The sequence below is a fragment of the Mobula hypostoma genome, chromosome 9 (assembly GCF_963921235.1).
Source record: "Mobula hypostoma chromosome 9, sMobHyp1.1, whole genome shotgun sequence".
Taxonomy (NCBI): Eukaryota; Metazoa; Chordata; class Chondrichthyes; order Myliobatiformes; family Myliobatidae; genus Mobula; species Mobula hypostoma.
In genome coordinates, this window is record NC_086105.1 from 83,395,027 (window position 1) to 83,412,273 (window position 17,247).

Consider the following 17,247-nt stretch of genomic DNA (forward strand, 5'->3'; position numbering starts at 1 on the left):
ACCTGTTGGCTTCGAAAGTTGCTGTTCCTTCGCGGATGATGGCTTGCCAGAGTTTCCTGTCCTTGGTATTGGTTTCCCAATTGTTGATGTCGATGTTACATTTCTTCATGTTGGCTTTTAAGAGGTCTTTGAATCTCTTCTGTTGTCTGCCTTCTTTAAGTTGGGAGTAGAAGATTTGTTTCGGCAGACGTTCGTCTTTCATCTGAACAACATGACTGCTCCATCTTAGTTGGTTCTTGATGACGTAGGCTTCAATGCTTGTTGTTTTTGCTTCATTTAGCACTCTGACGTTGGTTCTTCTACCTTCCCAGCAGATATTTAAGATGTTTCGAAGACTCAAGAAGACTCAGGAAGATTCAGTTCCAAGAAGACTCAGATCATCTATCAACCATCACAAATTGAGGCAAATCGGATAGAACCATCATTTCAACTTGGCGAAATAACCCTGGAAAATGTGGACCACTTTCCATATCTTGGAAGTCACCTCTCCTCCAATGTCGACCTTAATGACGAGATCCAACATCGTCTTAAATGCACTGGAACAGCTTTTGCACATCTCCAGGCAAGAGTCTTTCATGATCGTGACATCCGAACAGACATCAAATTGTTAGTGTACAAAGCAGTGGTAATCCCAACGCTCCTGTATGCATCAGAAACCTGGACAACATACCGATGACATCTGAACGCACTTGAAAAGTTCCATCAACGTCATTATGCCACCACATCATAAGAGCGCATCTCACTAAAAGTAAAAACAAAGTGCTTACATACGTTTATCCCTGGGCTCCCCATATTTTTCTATCAATTTTGGACTTAACACAGTGCTCAATAGACCCTGCACCAGGAGTTATATCTCGAAATACATTCACTATGAATTTAGGACTGAGGTGAAAAGAAATTTCTTTAGATAGTGGGTGTTAATCTTTGGAATTCGCTATTCTGAATAGGCACAGTCACTGAGTTCATTCAAAATAGAGATGGATGGATTTATGGATATGAAGGAAATCAAAGAATGATGGAGGAAATACAAACGTTTGTAGGTATTGAGCACAGATATTAACAAGATGACCAGTGGAACAGGCTCTTAAACAGTGTGCTACAGATTTCTTGGTCCCATCCTCAACAGTAGCTTACAGTTACTGCATGCCAATACCTCGTATCCATCTCACCACATTGGTCTCTTTATCTTGTAGGTCACTAGAACAGCACCTATAGACATTTAAAATACAAGAGATTCTAATGATGCTGGAAATGCTGGAAGAACTTATTGTGGCCGAAGTGCATGTTCCTGTGCTGTACTGTTAAACTCAGTAGGCCAGGGGGCATCTATGGACAGGAATAAAGAGCCAACGTTTTGTGTCGAGACCCTTCATTGGGACAGGAAAGGAAGGGGGATGAAGCCAGAATAAGAAGGCGGGTGGAGGGGAAGGAGTACAAGCTGGCAGGCAATAGGTGAGGCCAGGAGAGGGAGAAGGTGGGTTGGGGGGGGGTATGAAGTAAGAAGATGGTAGATGATAGGTGAGACCAGGTGAGGCAGAAGGTGGTGGGTGAGTGTGGATGAAGGTGAGAGAGGATAGTTGGAAGGAATAAAGGTCTGAAAAAGAAAGAATCAGATTGGAGAGGAGAGTGGGCCATGGGAGAAAGGGAAGGAGAAGGGGACCCAGAGGGAGGTAGTAGACAGGAGAGAAGAGGTAAGAAGGGAGCCAGAATGGGGAATGGAAAAAGAGAGAAAGGAGAGGGGTAGTAATTTTATGTGTTTATAAAAATGTGAATGCTGATTCAACTGTGATGAAAGTAGTCTTCCTCTCTCATCATCTCCTGTTTTCTTTCTCACTCCACCCTCCCACTGTTGGTGTAGAATTATTAAATGCCATCTTTGTTATTATGTTTTCACTGCATGGTGGGAAATGTGAACATGTGTGTGTGCAGGTGCAGCTGACAGTTGCATAGCATCAAGTTCATGAGAGTTCAAAGATTATGCTTGGAAAGATTTCCCATTGGCAAACATTTTGATTGCTTGGTGAAAATGAGAAATTCTTGAGAGCAAGGAGTGCATTGTTCGAAGAAACTGGCACAGGACATCAGCTTTTTAATAGCTGCACATGAACCTTTAGAGCCACTCTTCAGAAGCCTAATACTGAGACATTTTTAGCACAGGGAGGAGAGAAATCATGGTGATTTTTTAAAAATAGGTAGCATTTTGCAAGAATATTAAGACGTGCAAAATCGGAATAGGGTTCAAGGTGGCAGCTCTCTGCCTCTTTCTCATAGGCAATTAAGGATGGGCAAAAAATAATGGCTTTGCCAGATCCCAAGAAATGAATTAATAAAAGAGGAACAAAGGCACAAGAAGTTTTGCAAATGCTGGAAATCTTAAGCAACACACACAAATTGCTGGAGGAATTCAGCAGGCTATGCAGCAGCTACGGAGGGGAATAAACTCAACACTTCAGGCTGAGACCATTCATTCAGACTCCTTTTGTCACCTTGGTATGTCTACAATCAGAGACGTTAAAAAAATAAAAACAGAAACACTTAAGTTGTTTGAAATGAAATAACAACAGAAATAAAGATAATATTGACCATATATCCCTGTATTTAAAACCATGTACAGCATCCGTGAATTGAGAGGGGTGCTTTGTCCAGGATCCTTCTGAGCTTCTTGAGTGGTTATTATCTCCTAACTTCCAGCAGCTGAACAAATACAAGACCTGCTTATGTTGGAACTAACAGGCTGTAGCATAGAATAATTCTTTTTCTCACCCAAGTCCAGTCACATATAGTGAGACAAAGTCATATAGAAACATAGAAACATAGAAAACCTACAGCACAATACAGGCCCTTCTGCCCACAAAGCTGTGCCAAACATGTCCCTACCTGAGAATTACCTAGGCTTTACCCATAGCCCTCCATGTAGCCATCCAGGAGTCTCTTAAAAGACCCTATCATTTCCGCCTCCACCACTGCCGCTGCTGGCCCACTCCACGCACTCACCATTCTCTGCGTAAAAAAACTTACCCCTGATATCTCCTCTGTACCTACTTCCAAGCACCTTAAAACTATGCCCTCTTGTGTTAGCCATTTCAGCCCTGGGGAAAAGCCTCTGACTATCCACACAATCAATGCCTCTCATTATCTTGAACACCTCTAGCAGGTCACCTCTCATCCTTCGTCGCTCCAAGGAGAAAAGGCCGAGTTCACTCAACCTATTCTCATAAGGCATGCTCCCCAATCCAGACAACATTCTTGTAAATCTCCTCTGCACCCTTTCTATAGTTTCTAAATCCTTCCTGTAGTGAAGTGACCAGAATTGAGCACAGTACTCCAAGTGGGATCTGACCAGGGTCCTATATACCTGCAACATTACCTCTTGGCTCTTAAACTGAATCCCACGATTGGTGAAGGCCAATGCACTGTATGCCTTCTTAACCACAGAGTCAACCTACGTAGCAGCTTTGAGTATCCTATGGACTTGGAACCCAAGATCCCTCTGATCCTCCACACTGCCAAGAGTCTTAACATTAATGCTATATTCTGCCATCATATTTGACCTACCAAAATGAACCACCTCACACTTATTTGGATTAAATTCCATCTGCCACTTCTCAGCTCAGTTTTGCATCCTATCAATGTCCCGTTGGAACCTCTGATAGCCCGCTACACTATCCACAACACCCTGGCCTTTGTGTCATCAGCAAATTTACTAACCCATCCCTCCATTTTCTCATCCAGGTCATTTATAAAAATCACGAAGTGTAGGGGTCCCAGAACAGATCCCAGAGGCACACCACTGGTCACCTGCCTCCATGCAGAATATGAACCGTCTACAACCACTCTTTACCTTCTGCAGGCAAGCCAGTTCTGGATCCACAAAGCAATGTCCCCTTGGATCCCATGCCTCCTTACTTTCTCAATAAACCTTGCATGGGGTACCTTATCAAATGCCTTGCTAAAATCCACATACTCTACATCTACGGCTCTACCTTTATCAATGTGTTTAGTGACATCCTCAGAAAATCCAGTCAGCCTCGTAAGGTACGACCTGCCTTTGACAAAGCCATGCTGACTATTCCTAGTCATATTATGCCTTTCCAAATGTTCATAAGTCCTGCCTCTCAGGATCTTCTCCACCAACTTACCAACCACTGAAGTAAGACTCACTGGTCTGTAATTTCCTGGGCTATTCCTACTCCCTTTCTTGAATAAGGGAGCAACATCCACAAACCTCCAGTTCTCCTGAACCTCTCCTGTCCTCATTGATGATGCAAAGATCATTGCTAGAGGCTCAGCAATCTACTCCCTCGCTTCCCACAGTAGCCTGGGGTACATCCTGTCCAGTCCTGGTGACTTATCCAACTTGATGCTTTCCAAAAGCTCCCGCATGTCCTCGTTATTAATACCTACATGCTCAAGCTTTTCAGTCCACTGCAAGTCATCCCTACAATCGCCAAGATCCTTTTCCATAGTGAATACTGAGGTAAAGTATTCATTAAGTACCTCTGCTATTTCCTCCGGTTCCATACACACTTTTCCACTGTCACACTAGGCCGGCTGGTGGCGCAGTGAGATCAGCGCCGGAATCTGGAATGAAGGTTCCCGAGTTTGAATCCAGGTCGGGCCACCCCCGAGCATGCTATCCATCCGTGCCGGATTTAGTGTCGAGCTAGCCACTCGGCCTCGTAAAAAATACAAGGGAAACGTTTATAACATGACCCTGACACCACGTGCCAGACAAGAATGGCTGAATGTCTGGTACGACATGAAAAAAAACTGTCACATTTGAATGGTCCTATTCTCTCACGTCTTACCCTCTTGCTCTTCACATACTAGTAGAACGTCTCAGGGTTTTCCTTAATCCTGTCTGCCAGGGTCTTCTCATGGCCCCTTCTAGCTGTCCTAATTTCTTTCTTAAGCTCATTCCTGCTAGCCTTATAATCTCTATCATAACTGAGTTTTTTGAACCTTTCTTAAGCTCTTCTTTTCTTCTTGACTAATTTTACTTAACTTTATTATTAGGAGCTTCTTTACCTGTACAACTAGCCAAAATCTCTAATCTAAATCTACATCCTATGATGAAGCAGTCATTACGAATTTGATATCAGTTTCATAATTTTTTAATCTTAAAAAATTTAACCTTCTTAGTTTAATTTATCAAAACTATTTATTTAAACCTTCCCTTAGTGATCCTACCTTTTCTCTTTGGAGGAATAAAGGAGTTTATTCCTTCATGGATCTGTTCCAAGAAGGGAAATTGATGTCTTTTGAGAAATTAGTAACTAAATATTCTCTCTCATACTCACATTTCTTCAGGTCAGAAATTTCTTACAAGAATACTTAAGCAATTTTCCATATATACAAGATTCTGGCCTGTTAGACATCATTTTAAAAATAAATCCTTTAGTGAAAAGTTTTACTGGGAAAATTTATAATTTACTATTACAACAGTACAATTATCCTTTACTTAAGATTAAGCAAGATTGGGAAAGAGAGCTTAACATGACCTTGATAACAGAGGATTGGTTGCAAATTTTGAAGTTGGTTAACTCTTCTTCGATTTGTGCCAGTCACTCTTTAATTCAGTTTAAAATTGTACATCGTTACTATTTGTCAAAGGAGAGACTGTCTAAAATATTTCCTAATGTTGATAGTCAGTGTGATAGATGCAAAACTGAGACAGCTACATTGACACATATGTTTTGGTTGTGTTTTATATTTGAAACAGTTTTGGAAATCTACTTTCTCTACAATTTCTAAAGCTTTAAAAATTAATTTACAACCTAATAAATTGACAGTTTTGTTCAGTATAATCCCTCAATATGGTATTTCTATATCAGACCAACATGTAATTGCATTTGTCACATTGTTGGCCAGAAGGGCTATTTTATTAAAATGGAAAGATGCCTCTGCTCCCACCTTGATACAATGGTTCTCTCAGGTGATGTTATCTCTTAGTTTGGTGAAAATCAGAATCGATTTGACTTTGAGGAAAGGTGGGGTTCTTTTGCCTGCTACTATCATTTGATTTAAGTTGATTAAGATGGTCCTAGTTTAAATGGATTTGAGTTGGCGGATTGATGTTTTTCTTTTATGGAAGCTTGTATGGCGAATAGCTCCGGGGTTGTGCTCCCAATGTTTTTTTTTCGATTTTTTTTGTTAGTAGGGTTTTTTTGTTTCAGTTAGTAGGTGTTCTTTTTTCCTTCCTTCTTTTTTCCAAAAAAAAAGTTGGAACATTTTATTTTTTTCTTCTTATTATTGATATATTGTTCAGCTTTGTTAATCAGTTTTTTGATAATTTAATTCTTATTGTACATGTTGACTTGATTACTTTAATGTTTTTTTGTTGATTTTCAATAATAATTAATAAAAAAGATTTAAAAATGAAAATTACTAGATTTACAACAGCCTTTGTACACCACAGTTCCTGTACCCTACCATCCTTTCCACATCCCATTGGAACGTACCTGCTCAGAATCCCACCCAAATATCCCCTGAACATTTGCCACATTTCTTCCGTATGTTTCCCTGAGAACATTTGTTCCCAATTTATGCTTCCAAGTTCCTGCCTAATAGCCTCATATTTCCCCTTATTCCAATTAAATGTTTCCCTAACTTGTCTGTTCCTATTCCTCTTCAATGCTATGGTAAAGAAGATAGAATTGTGATCACTATCTCCAAAATGCTCTCCCACTGAGAGACCTGACACCTGACCAAGTTCATTTCACAATACCAGATCAAGTACGGCCTCTCCTCTTGTAGGCTGATAATGCTTCGCTATCTTGCTTGCATTATTTTCATTCATTCAGCCACCATTTTACTGAGCATGATTGGAAGTAAACTGTGTATAAAGCCTGTTTTTTTCACAGAAATAATACTTACACATATCCATTTTTCGAAACTAGAACAGAGAGCTGAAGGGATAGCTGGAGTAAAATTCAGCAGAGATTTGGTAAACTTCCTCATACCAGCACCACAATCTATGACTTGATGCCAAGCAACTTTTATACAGAATAACTCTTAAAAATTCAACTAGGCAAGTGTCAGACTTAAATTTGAGCAGCTTAGCCATAAAGCTGTGCCGAGAGTTTAACAAGATGAATAGGGTGATGAATAAAATTCATCCACTTTACAACTTGCACCTTCAAATGATCATCGCAAAACGAAAGGAAAGCAGGAAACATTGGCAGATTTTGGTGCTTTGACATTCAAGTGAAAACAAAAAGAAAAGCAGGGAGGTTCCATACCTGATTGCTCGTACGTGTTTCATGACTCGTAACCAAAGGAATATGATGGTCACTGCACAGATTCGAATGTGGGTTGTGTGAATGCTTTCACTTGTCATTGACAGATCAGCTATGTAAGTTCCAATCAGAGCAAAGAGCAACAGGTAGACCATCCAATCAAACAAATTCCTGGAAAAAAATTGACAACGTTCGTGTCAGTAATGTTAAATACATGTCCACATGACAGCTAATCAAAACTGTCGAACCAGATTTCTGTTTGGTTTTTGATTTATGCAATCAATGAACATATGAGTCACAAGAAGAAGTGAGTCTCTTGATCCACCAAGCCTGCTTGATCCATATTTAACACCCCTCTCTGAATTCACTGTCCTCTATGTCCATCTCTCTGGTGATTACAGATGAGTAACATTGCTTAACATACCCTTCTTTCACACTTAGATTATCCCTTTGGTTGCTAAAAAGATGAACTGCTTCCCTGACTACCCTCTTGCTCTTAATATGCCTGTAGAATACCTTGGGAATACATATCTATTTCATTCAACACCCATTTTGTAATTCTTATCCCTATCAATTCTTGCATGAATGTATAATTAGAAATCCCGCCCCAGTTCTCTAGCTCACACAGGATGGAGGATCTGACCTATCACTTCCAGCCTGACAACTTCAGTCAGCTGCACTCCCTTTCTTATCTGTTTCAAGAGTTCCCCTGCTGCCTTTCCTCCAGGTATCCCAACCATATTGTTAGAAACATCCTTGGAAGAGAATTCTGAATAAATATGTCAGTTGGGACCAGAATCCATAGCTTCACCATCATGCCCCTCTTAAAAGCAACTACCTCCAGGTGCAGGCAGATCATACACTATTTGAATGCAAATTTCTGTTTCTGTTTCTTTCCCTACTTTTGGATTTTTCTTGTAATGCCAACACTATCAACAGTGGCCTTGATTTTACACCATAACACTGTTAGATATAAGAGCAGCATTAAGCCATTTAGTCCTGCAAGTTTGGCTTATTTATTATCCCTCTCAACCCCATTCTCCTGCCTCTCCCTGTAACTTTTGGGGCCTTGGCTAATCAAGAACCTCCACTTTAAATATACCCAAAGACCACAGCCATCTGTGTCAAAGAATTCCACAGATTCTCTATGCTCTGGCTAAAGAAATTCTTCCTCATCTCTGTTCTAAATGACAGCCCTTTATTATGAGGCTGTGCCTTTGTCTTAGACTCCCTCACTATAAGAAGTAACCCCTGCATATCCACTGTCTTCCTCCTTTTTCAACCCCCCATTCTTCTAAATATCAGTGAGAATGGGCCTAGAGCTATCAAAAGCTTCTTAAACTTTAACCCTTTCATTCCCAGAATCATTCTCACAAACCTTCTCTGGATCCTCTCCAATGCCCGCACATCTTTTCTTAGAGAAGGGGCCCAAAACTGCTCATAATACTCCATGTGCGGTCTGACAAATGCCTTATAAGACCTTAGCATTACGTGCTTGCTTTTATATTCTAATCCTCTCAAAGTGAATGTTAACATCACATTTGCCTTCTGACTCAACCTGCAAGTTAACCTTTAGGGAATCCTGCACCAGGACTCCCAAGTATCTGATTTTTGAATTTTCTTCCTGTTTAGAAAATAGTCTAAGCCTTTATTCCTTCTACCAAAATGCATGATCATACACTTCCCTACACTATATCCCATCTGCCGCTTCTTTGCCCATTCTCCTAATCTGTCTCAGCCCTTCTGCAGAATCCCTGCTTCCTCAGTGCTACTTGCCCCTCAACCAATCTTCTATCAGCTGCAAATCTGGCCACAAAACCATCAACTTTGTCATCCAAGTCACTGAAATAACCCGTGATAAGCAATAGTCCCAACACTGACCCCTGCAGAATAACACCAGCAGTCAACCAGAAAAGATCCCATTTATTCCCACTCTTTGTCTCCTGCCAATCAGCCAATAATCTATCCATTCTAGTATTCTTCCTGTAATACCATGGGCTCTTATCTTGTTAAGCAGCTTCACATGCAGCACTTTGTCAAAAGCCTTCTGAAAATCTAAGTAAACAGCATCCACTGACTCTCCTTTGTCTATCCTGCTTGCTATTTCCTCAAAGATTCCCAACAGATTTGTCAGGGAAGATCTCACCTTAAGGAAACCATGCTGACTTTGGCCTATTTTATCATGTGCCTCAATTTAACCTGAAACTTCATTCCAACCACTGAAGTCAGGTTAACTGACCTATAGTTTCATTTCTTCTGCCTCCCTCCCTTAAAGAGTGGAGCAACATTTGAAATTTTCCAGTCCTCCGGAACCATTCCAGAATCTAGTGATTCTTGAAAGATCTTTACTGATGCCTCCATAACTTCTTCAACTACTGTACCTCTTTCAGAACCATCTGCATCATATACCCTATCTACCTTCAGACCTTTCAGCTTCCAAAGCAATCATGATCTTCGTCTAATTTACTGGATGACTTGGTGAAGATTCTTCATTCTGCCGTTGCCTGTCCTGCTCACACAAGCCAAGAGTTCTAGACTTGATTAGAAAAGATCTATGTGTAAAAGTATACTTGTCCCTATCCACCAACTGCAAACCCTAACCATCCTGAGAAAACCTGTTAGAAATAATTGGCATTTACTCCACAAGTGGAGGGACTATTAAGTACAATCTGTTCTTTGTTCTTGTAATTGGATGTCTGAAATATTCAGTGCTAATAAATGCACTTTTAATTCAACTTCCTCCTTTTCCCAGGAACTTTTTGTGGTTTTCCATTAGTCATTATTTTTCAACTAAACCCCTTTTACAGATTTAGATCAATTATATAAGTTATTTATAACTATCTCCTTAATCGCTATTTAAATTTCCATATAAAGTTGAAAGCCCAATTTATTGATCATTATTCTTCATCAGAGAAAAAAAACTGTGCAACGGGTGTCATTTATTATGGCTTGCCTATTTGGCTGTTAAAAATATTATTTAACAGATTACAACTATTTCCATGGACCAGTTTATAGAAGGGCACTTCTATAAACTTCCCACTCAAACTGCTTCGTCGGTTTTTGCAATTGCTAATCTTCATAGTCCAAGTCTCAAACATTCAGCTGTCAGAATTAAAACTATGCGTGTGTTTAAGTATATCAGAAAAATTAATTAAAATATCAAAAGTACCCTTTAATTTCAAAAGAAAAATCTGCCAGATCTCAAGCCATTCCTCTTTGAAGTCCACTAAAAATGACAGTGTCCCCTTTCCTCGAGCAAATAAAGAAAATAATAGGCATAATCACAAGAGGTTTTACAGAGGCTGGAAATCTTGAGCAACACACAAAATGCTGGAGGAACTCAGCAGGTCAGGCAGCATTTATGGAGGGAAATAAATCGTTGATGTTTTGGGTCGAGACTCTTTATCAGTACTGGAAAGGAAGGGTAAGAAGCCACAATAAGAAGGTGGGCAGAGTGAAAGAATACAAGCTAGCAGGTTATAGATGAAACCAGGTAAGGGCGAAGGTGAGTGGCTGGGGGAGAGGTGGATGAAGTAGATGGAAGATAATTGGTGAAAGAGGTAAAGGGCTGAGAAGGAATCTGATAGGAGAGGAGAATGGACCGTGAGAGAAAGGGAAGGAGGAGAGGTATCGGAGGGAGGTAAGGAAAAGAGAAGGGGTAAGAGGGGAGCCAGAATGGGGAATAGAAAAGAGAGAAGGAGAAAAAGGGAGAAATTTCCAGAAGTTAAAGAAATCAATATTCATGCCGTGAGCTTATATGGAATATAAGATGTGTTCCTCCAACCAGAGTGTGGCCTCATCATGGCAGTAGTGGAGGCCATGGACTGACATATCAAGATGGGAATGTGAAGTAGAATTGAAATGGGTGGCCACCGGGAGATCCTGCTTTTTATGACAGGCAGAGCAAAAGTGCTCAATGAAGCAGTTTCTCAATCTACATCAGGTCTCCATAATGTAGAGGGGCACCAAGAGCGCAATAAATGACCCCAACAGACTGAAGTGCAGGTGTAGCATTTGCCCTGCTTGCAGGGATAAGTACCTGGAGGGAGGTCAATGGGAAGGACAAGTGTAATTATAGCCATCTGCTGTCATTTAGAGGGTGCTTTGCCTGTCATAACAGGAGTGAGTCTTCAAATAAATCACAACTGACAAACTGACAAAATTAATGTGTATTAATGACAAACCCAAACCAGAAGGAAGAGCTTGAGACAATCTCTTTACCAAAAATCGTTGAAATAGTGTGAATGCATGTCATCCAGTGCACTCAGCTGCTTCTTAAGATATGCCTCCTCCTGTCAGTAAAGGGAGAGCAACAAAAGATAATTAGTATCCACGAACAGATCTATCCAGTTCTAGAAGTAAGGATGAAATTAGTAAGCGATGGTGTTTTAAAGGTGAAATTAGGAGCAGAAAGGTTCAGAAAAATTGCTAAAGTAACGGCCAATGAGAGTATCTGCAGACATGCTAAATATATTATTTAAATAATTGATTCTTTGAAACATATTTATCTATATCAACCCTGATTTCATTTGATTTCACTATACTTCAGGACAGTGTTCTGATCCAAGTTGTTTACAGTGTAAAGAAAGTTACAAAGTCAAGCAAAATCAGTATTGAGATAAAGATAAATATCACGTTTAAATGTGTTTGTGGGTGGTGGGGTGGAGATAATCCTCTACCAAAGGAGGTGTAAGACTCTCCTTCCCTCTGCTAGCCTACGGGTTACCCTTGGGCAAGGTGTAGCACCTGCTTAGCACCCCCCCGCCGCATTCAGGGTCACATGAAGCCATGGAGCCATGGAAGCAAGTGGTGGATGGTCATATGAGCAGCTGGTGCATATCACAAGCCCTGGTGATGCGACCTCTGACACCAGGGAGACAATCTCCGAAGAGCATTGATAATGGCTGAGTTCACCCATCTTGTAAAGACACTGCCCAGAAGAAGACAACGGCAACCCACTTCTGTAGAAAAAATTGCCAAGAACGTTCATGGTCATGGACCCTGATCATCCACATCATATGACACGGCACATAATGATGATGGTGATGTATTTAATACACGTACATCGAAACATCAAAACATACTGTTTACATCAAATCAAATCAGTGTGTGCTGGGCAGCCTGCAAGTGTTGCCACGCTTCTAGCATCAGCATAGCATGCCCTCAACTGACCTTTCTTTTGGAATGTGGGAGGACACTGAACAAGTTATTTGGAATTAACCTTTTGACTATAAATTATTTAAAATGAATTACTTGTAAATGTTTTTCAAAGATTTAAGACATAATTTCCTGTTGAAAAATTGAAGCAACTTTTGTACCTCTGGCCATCGTGGGTGGCATAGGTTTAGATCTTTCATTATTTCCTGGGTCCTCCACTCCTTCCAACGAATAAACTTTGTTTGTGAAGAGTGGATTTCTACAAATTCCTCCCCAATCTGATAGGCAGTAAGTGCAATGGCTATGGTGGCAATTAAAACTCTCCACCAGTCCTGTAAATATTTTCAAAAGAAAGTAACTAATAATTATTATATTTCACAGCCAATTTTTCATTCTTTGTTTTTGTGGTTTTAAGAAATACAGATTAAATAGAATAAAAATTCCAGGCTGTGTTATTAATGCTTTGTATTGTCCTATGTAACAAAATAAGTTATACAGTGGTACAATCATATTGCATAGAAACAGGCCATCTGGTGACCGGTGAGTGCACTACCATACCCATCACTTCATCCATAGGTTCATATACCGAGGTGACTCAAGTGCTCAATTAGACATTAAATACTGTAAGTGAACTACATTCAGCCACTCTCAGGCAATACATTCCGGGTTCCTACCACTCTCTGTGTGTTCTGATCCAAGTCTTTTACAGTTACAAAATCATTCATTATTAAGATATACAATATGTGAGCAGTGTGTCAATGTCAAACGTACATTGAGTGGCCACTGTACTTTGGTTGATCAAACTGGCCAAGAGTTGCACAAGAAATTTGGAATTACCTTTCAACAACAAAATATGTGAAAGGAATTACTTGTAAAGGTTTGTACCTTGGCCATTGTTGATGGTAGAGGTTTTGATCTTTCATTAATTCCTGGGTTCTATACTCATAGTCCCTCTAAATCTCTCCAACTGAATTGCTCCGTCTCAGGCATCATCCTACTGAGTCTTGTCCGCACACTCTCTAGTGCTATCTCATCCCTCCTATACCCCAGCTGAGGTCTAACCAAGGTTTTATAGATTTGAAGCAAACTCTCACTGCTTCAGTATTCAGCACCCTGACTAATGAAAATCAGTATCCTATATGTCTACCATCAAGGATCTATGAAAATATACTTCAATGCCCCTCCATTCCTATTACTCCCTAAGACCCTAATATCTTATTTTGATTTTCCAAAACATTATTGCATTTGATGACACCACACTGAAAATAGTCAACCAGATTCCCTCCTATTGCCTCATCATTCAGAATATCTCCTCCCTCCCATGTTAAAGGTAACATTTTTGATTGGCTCTGCATCAAAACAATTGAAATCTGATGGTCTGCAGCTATTACCGAACTGCATTGGCAACTTTGTGACAGAAGTGAAAATTAGGGTTGATCCCTGGAACCATCAAGCAAGGACAATGGGCAAAATCCCCAAGCCCTCTTCCCACTGTTAAGTCCATTATAGATTCTTTCATGTATAGTTGAAGTCAGAAGTTTACATACACCCTAGCCAAATACATCTAAACTCAGTTTTTCCCAATTCCTGACAATTAATCCTAGAAAACATTTCCTGTTTTAGGTCAGTTAGGATCACTACTTTATTTTAAAAATGTGAAATGTCAGAATAATAATAGAGAGAATGATTTATTTCAGCTTTTATTTCTTTCATCACCTTCCCAGTGGGTCAGAAGTTTACATACACTTTGAAAGTATTTGGTAGCATTGCCTTTAAATTGTTTAACTTGGGTCAAAGGTTTTGGATAGCCTTCCACAAGCTTCTCACAGTAAGTTGCTGGAATTTTGTTCCGTTCCTTCAGGCAGAACTGGTGTAACTGGGTCAGGTTTGTAGGCCTCCTTGCTCGAACCTGCTTTTTCAGTTCTGCCCACAAATTTTCTATTGGATTGAGGTCAGAAAATGAAGTTAAGTCTGGTTCATCCTTGGGAGCAATTTCCAAACGTCTGAAGGTACCACATTCATCTGTACAAACAATAGTATGCAAGATTAAACACCACGGGACCACGCAGTCAACATACCACTCAGGAAGGAGATGCATTCTGTCTCCTAGAGATGAACGTACTTTGGTGCAAAAAGTGCAAATCAATCCTAGAACAACAGCAAAGGACCTTGTGAAGATGCTGGAGGAAACAGGTAGACAAGTATCTATATCCACAGTAAAACGAGTCCTATATCGACATAACCTGAAAGGCTGCTCAGCAAGGAAGAAGCCACTGCTCCAAAACCACCATTAAAAAGTCAGACTACAGTTTACAAGTGCACATGGGGACAAAGATCTTACTTTTTAGAGAAATGTCCTCTGGTCTGATGAAACAAAAATTGAACTGTTTGGCCATAATGACCATCGTTATGTTTGAAGGAAAAAGGGTGAGGCTTGCAAGCCGAAGAAGACCATCCCAACTGTGAAGCATGGGGGTGGCAGCATCATGTTGTGGGGGTGCTTTGCTGCAGGAGGGACTGGTTCACTTCACAAAATAGATGGCATTATGAGGAAGGAAAATTATGTGGATATATTGAAGCAACATCTCAAGACATCAGCCAAGAAGTTAAAGCTGGGTCGCAAATGGGTCTTCCAAATGGATAATGGGACAATGACCCCAAGTATACCTCCAAAGTTGTGGCAAAATTGCTTAAGGACAACAAAATCAAGGTATTGGAGTGGCCATCACAAAGTCCTGACCTCAATCCAATAGAAAGTTTGTGGGCAGAACTGAAAAAGCGTGTGCGAGCAAGGAGGCCTACAAACCTTACTCAGTTACACCAGTTCTGCCTGAAGGAACGGAACAAAATTCCAGCAACTTACTGTGAGAGGCTTGTGGAAGGCTATCCAAAATGTTTGACCCAAGTTAAACAATTTAAAGGCAAAGCTCCCTAATACTAACAAAGTGTATATAAACTTCTGACCCAGTGGGAAAGTGATGAAAGAAATAAAAGCTGAAATAATCATTCTCTCTACTATTATTCCGACATTTCACATTCTTAAAATAAAGTAGTGATCCTAACTGATCTAAGACAGGGAATGTTTTCTAGAATTAAATATCAGGAATTGTGCAAAACTGAGTTTAAATGTATCTGGCTAAGGTGCATGTAAACTTCTGACTTCAACTGTATATTAAAAGTTCAAAGTGAATTTATTATTAAAGGACATATATGTCACCATATACTCTGAGATTCATTTTCTTTCAGGCATTCACTATAGAACAAAGAAATGCAATAGAATCAATGAAAGCTACACACAAAGACTGACAAACAACCGTTGTGCAAAAGAAGGCAAACTATGCAAATACGAAAAAAAAAATAATAATAAACAGTTGATAATTAATACAGACAACATAAGCCGTAGAGTCGTTGAAAGTGAGTCCATACGTTATGGGGTCAGCTCAATGTTGTGGGGAGTGCGATTATCCACCCATATTGTTTCAGGAGCTTGGTAGATGAAGACTTCAAGATGTTGCTGGTGATACACAGTGACTCACAACACTACTAGATATTTTAATGCTGAAGAGAATTGAAACAAATTCATTGTACTTACACCAGGTAGTTCATAATGAAGCTGTTTCACATTAGCCAGTGATGAACTAAGTCCCAGAGTAGTCCATGAAATTATAAAGAGGATATTGAGGGTCAACATTATCGCTACTCCTCTCCTAAAAGGAAAATACAAACCAAATCATGAGCTTCCTCATATAAGTCAGATAAGTATCACAAATAATAAAACATTGAAATCTTTACGTCATAATAACACATTTACAGTTAAAGTCCCAAGAAGCTTTGTTTTAAAGTTCAAAGTAAATTCATTATAGAAGTATGTATCTCTTACTAAATTCTACTTTAAAATTTGTTGCAGGAGTTAATGAGATTAATTACACTGATCCCAAAGAAATTATGAAGGTTTTTTGAATGGTCTTGAAGAAGAAGCAACAGTAGTTTAAGAATTCAATTCCAAACTCAGCACTTGGATTTTTTGAGGGCTTGTCCACCAGTGAATGGGTAACAAATTGAAGGAAGAATTGGAACCAAAGTTTTGAGTTCCTAGATACTTGTAGGATTGGAGTAAGGTATTAATGTAGCGAACTGTGAGATACTAAACAGATTACAACACAAGGATGAAAGATTTAGGATCAAGGGATTTAGGCTGCAAGGTTTCGGCTATTCTGGTTATTCCTGACCTCTGGTGCTGTCTATAAAGTTTGCCCATTCTCCCTACAAAAATGCTGCAATTTCCAACATTCACCCCAAAAGAGTGCAGGGTGGTCATTTAATTGGCCATTATATGTAAGTGTACAACCATTGTGTGTAAGTGAATCCCAGAGAAGTGAATGCGGAAGGAAAAGTTGGGATTAGAGTACCGCAGGTGGGTGCTCAATGGTCATGCAGACTTGGAAAGGAGAGAAGGGGTTGGCAAAGAGTCTGTTTTCTTATTCTCTGAACGTATGGCTCCATAATCAAATGAAACTCATTAAGCATAGGGTTAATAGAGGAATAAGACAAGGTGCAATTTAGGAGCTGTGTAGTAGAATTTCACACAAGCCAGGTAGAACAGCAAGAAGAGTTTAAAAGGAGACAGCTCTTTAAAGCAGGTGTCGGAGGAGTGGGCGACAGAGTAGAAGGGCTTTGGCTCAATGGGGCTTAGGCGATAATGGGTTGAGGAGAGGTAGGTGGCCGGTGTAGAATACAGCGAGGAAGTGTGTGTGTGTGAGGCCGGTGTTCTGTGCTGCTTGTCAGATTGGGACTCTCCTGGAGACTCTCAGGCTTCTGGACGGCCAGATCTGCGTCAGGTGCGTCGAGCTGC

At 40.1% G+C, this 17,247-nt stretch overlaps 1 protein-coding gene across 1 annotated transcript in view; it reads right to left on the reverse strand.

Annotated features, from left to right (window-relative positions):
- LOC134352259 (transient receptor potential cation channel subfamily A member 1-like) overlaps positions 1 to 17,247 on the reverse strand; it is a 130,342-nt gene that overhangs the window by 55,966 nt on the left and 57,129 nt on the right. The window contains exons 10-13 of the mRNA XM_063059549.1: positions 15,988 to 16,102; positions 12,557 to 12,727; positions 11,460 to 11,530; positions 7,242 to 7,409 (exon numbers count right to left, since the gene is read on the reverse strand). Coding sequence (XP_062915619.1) covers positions 7,242 to 7,409; positions 11,460 to 11,530; positions 12,557 to 12,727; positions 15,988 to 16,102 — 525 coding nt within the window. The remainder of the gene's footprint in view (positions 1 to 7,241; positions 7,410 to 11,459; positions 11,531 to 12,556; positions 12,728 to 15,987; positions 16,103 to 17,247) is intronic.